This window comes from Dendrobium catenatum, unplaced genomic scaffold (genome assembly GCF_001605985.2).
Source record: "Dendrobium catenatum unplaced genomic scaffold, ASM160598v2 original_scaffold_40480, whole genome shotgun sequence".
Lineage (NCBI taxonomy): Eukaryota > Viridiplantae > Streptophyta > Magnoliopsida > Asparagales > Orchidaceae > Dendrobium > Dendrobium catenatum.
The window spans coordinates 1-1,728 of NW_021358938.1; the positions used below are offsets into that span (position 1 = coordinate 1).

At 45.5% G+C, this 1,728-nt stretch overlaps 1 protein-coding gene across 1 annotated transcript; it reads right to left on the reverse strand.

Moving 5' to 3' along the window:
• Nucleotides 1-731: 731 nt before the first annotated feature.
• LOC110112898 lies at nt 732-1,388 on the reverse strand. Its single transcript, XM_020845285.2, has one exon. It carries the CDS (start codon nt 1,386-1,388, stop codon nt 732-734), a length of 657 nt encoding a protein of 218 aa, XP_020700944.1.
• Nucleotides 1,389-1,728: the final 340 nt, after the last annotated feature.

The following is a 1,728-nucleotide window of genomic DNA, read 5'->3' on the forward strand; positions in this document are numbered from 1 at the left end:
GGGAACGAGATATTACAATCTCCCCACCTTAGAAAAAATGTCGTCCCGACATTTCCCTACAGGTACGAAGCAAAACACGAAGCAAACCAAATCGATCGAAATCCAAATCCAAAACAAAACTCGTCGGAATCCATACAAAACACACAATGCAATCAATCAATTGTCAATATGCAATGTTCATATGTCAATATCAATCGGTTAGTCAAATCAATCTTACCAGTAGAACCTTCTGGTCGTTGTTGATCCTGATGCTGTAAACTCTGTAGACTGTAGATGCGTGGCACCACTGGAGGTCGTGGCGCAACTGTCTCCCTCTGATCTCTGACAGTCCTATCGTCCATCCTGTTTGCTGATCTCTCACTGTAGGCCCTCGAGCCAACAGTCCTCTGCTGTCCTGTACCCGTGCCAGAATCAGTCCTTCCACCCAGTTCTTTCTGAGGACAATCTGCTGCTCTATGTCCTTGCTGTCCACAGTGAAAACACTGTCCCGTCAATAGGTAGCACTGACCTGCATGTCGTCTACCACAGTGAATGCACGTGCCAGAACCACCAGATGATACTATCGATGCTGATCGTGACGCAGATCCCGATGTAGATCCCTTCGAACCCTCATACCTGCTTCTCTTTTCTCTATCTCTGTCTCTGCCAGAATCATCTCGTTGTACGTCATCTCTCCTTCTCCTGGTATCCTCGTACCTCGATACCGGTGTCGCCAACTCAATCTCTATCAATCAGGCCCGCTCCACTAGCTCAGAAAACTCATGGATCCGGAAAGGTACTAGTGGTTGCCTCAGCTCTCTGTTCAATCCGTGCAGAAATCTATAACACTTGTCTTCAGGAGTAGGAATCAAGTGAGCAGCGTACCTCGCAAGTGCAGTAAACTCGGCCTCGTACTGCATCACAGACTTGCGGCCTTGCTCCAATCTCATAAAAGCTTCCTGCATCTGTCGCTGAGTTGACGGTGGTACAAACCACATCCTGAATACTGCAGTGAACTCATCCCAGGTGATCTCAGCATTGGTCTTCCCCTGGAATTTCTCTCTCTGCTGTCCAATCCACCATCTCTCTGCCTCACTCTCCAACATGAATACTGCCAATGGTACTTTTCTATTCCCCGGACACTGCATGCTGTCAAAAATCTTTTCCACCCTCATGATCCAATCCTCAGCAGCCTGTGGTCCTACAGCCCCTTTGAACAACGGAGGCTTCAGCTTGTGAAACATCTGTAAGTGTCTGTCAACTTCTTCCTCTTTGCTCCCACTCATCTTGCTCTGAGCATCCCCCATCACATGTGCAATCGCAGTAGCTAACTGCATCATACTCTCTGAAGGCACTGGAGCTGCGCTGTGTTGCTCATTCGGTACACTAGATTCTGCTGGAGGATCCATATCTTTTCACCTGCACAATTCAAAACTAATGATACACACATGCAATGATGTATGCCAATGAAGCTCTTAAAGCTACCCAATCTACCCAACTCTCAATCCAAACCTACAACTCTGGTAACAATCCATTCTTCCAATAACACTGCTCTGATACCAACTTGTAATGTCCCGAGATCTAACTTGGAAAGAATGTCGATCAATAGCCAAACAATTTACCAGAGTTATCTATAATCCATCATTAAGCAATCTATCAAACATCTATGAAATTTAAACATCAATATAACAGTCGATTCAAAACTCAAAACATCATATACAATACTCAGGAACTACACTATCAGTACAA

Coding starts and splice junctions, on each gene's coding strand:
- LOC110112898 (XM_020845285.2), bottom strand. CDS start 1,388: ATGGATCCTCCAGCAGAATCTAGTGTACCGAATGAGCAACACAGCGCA.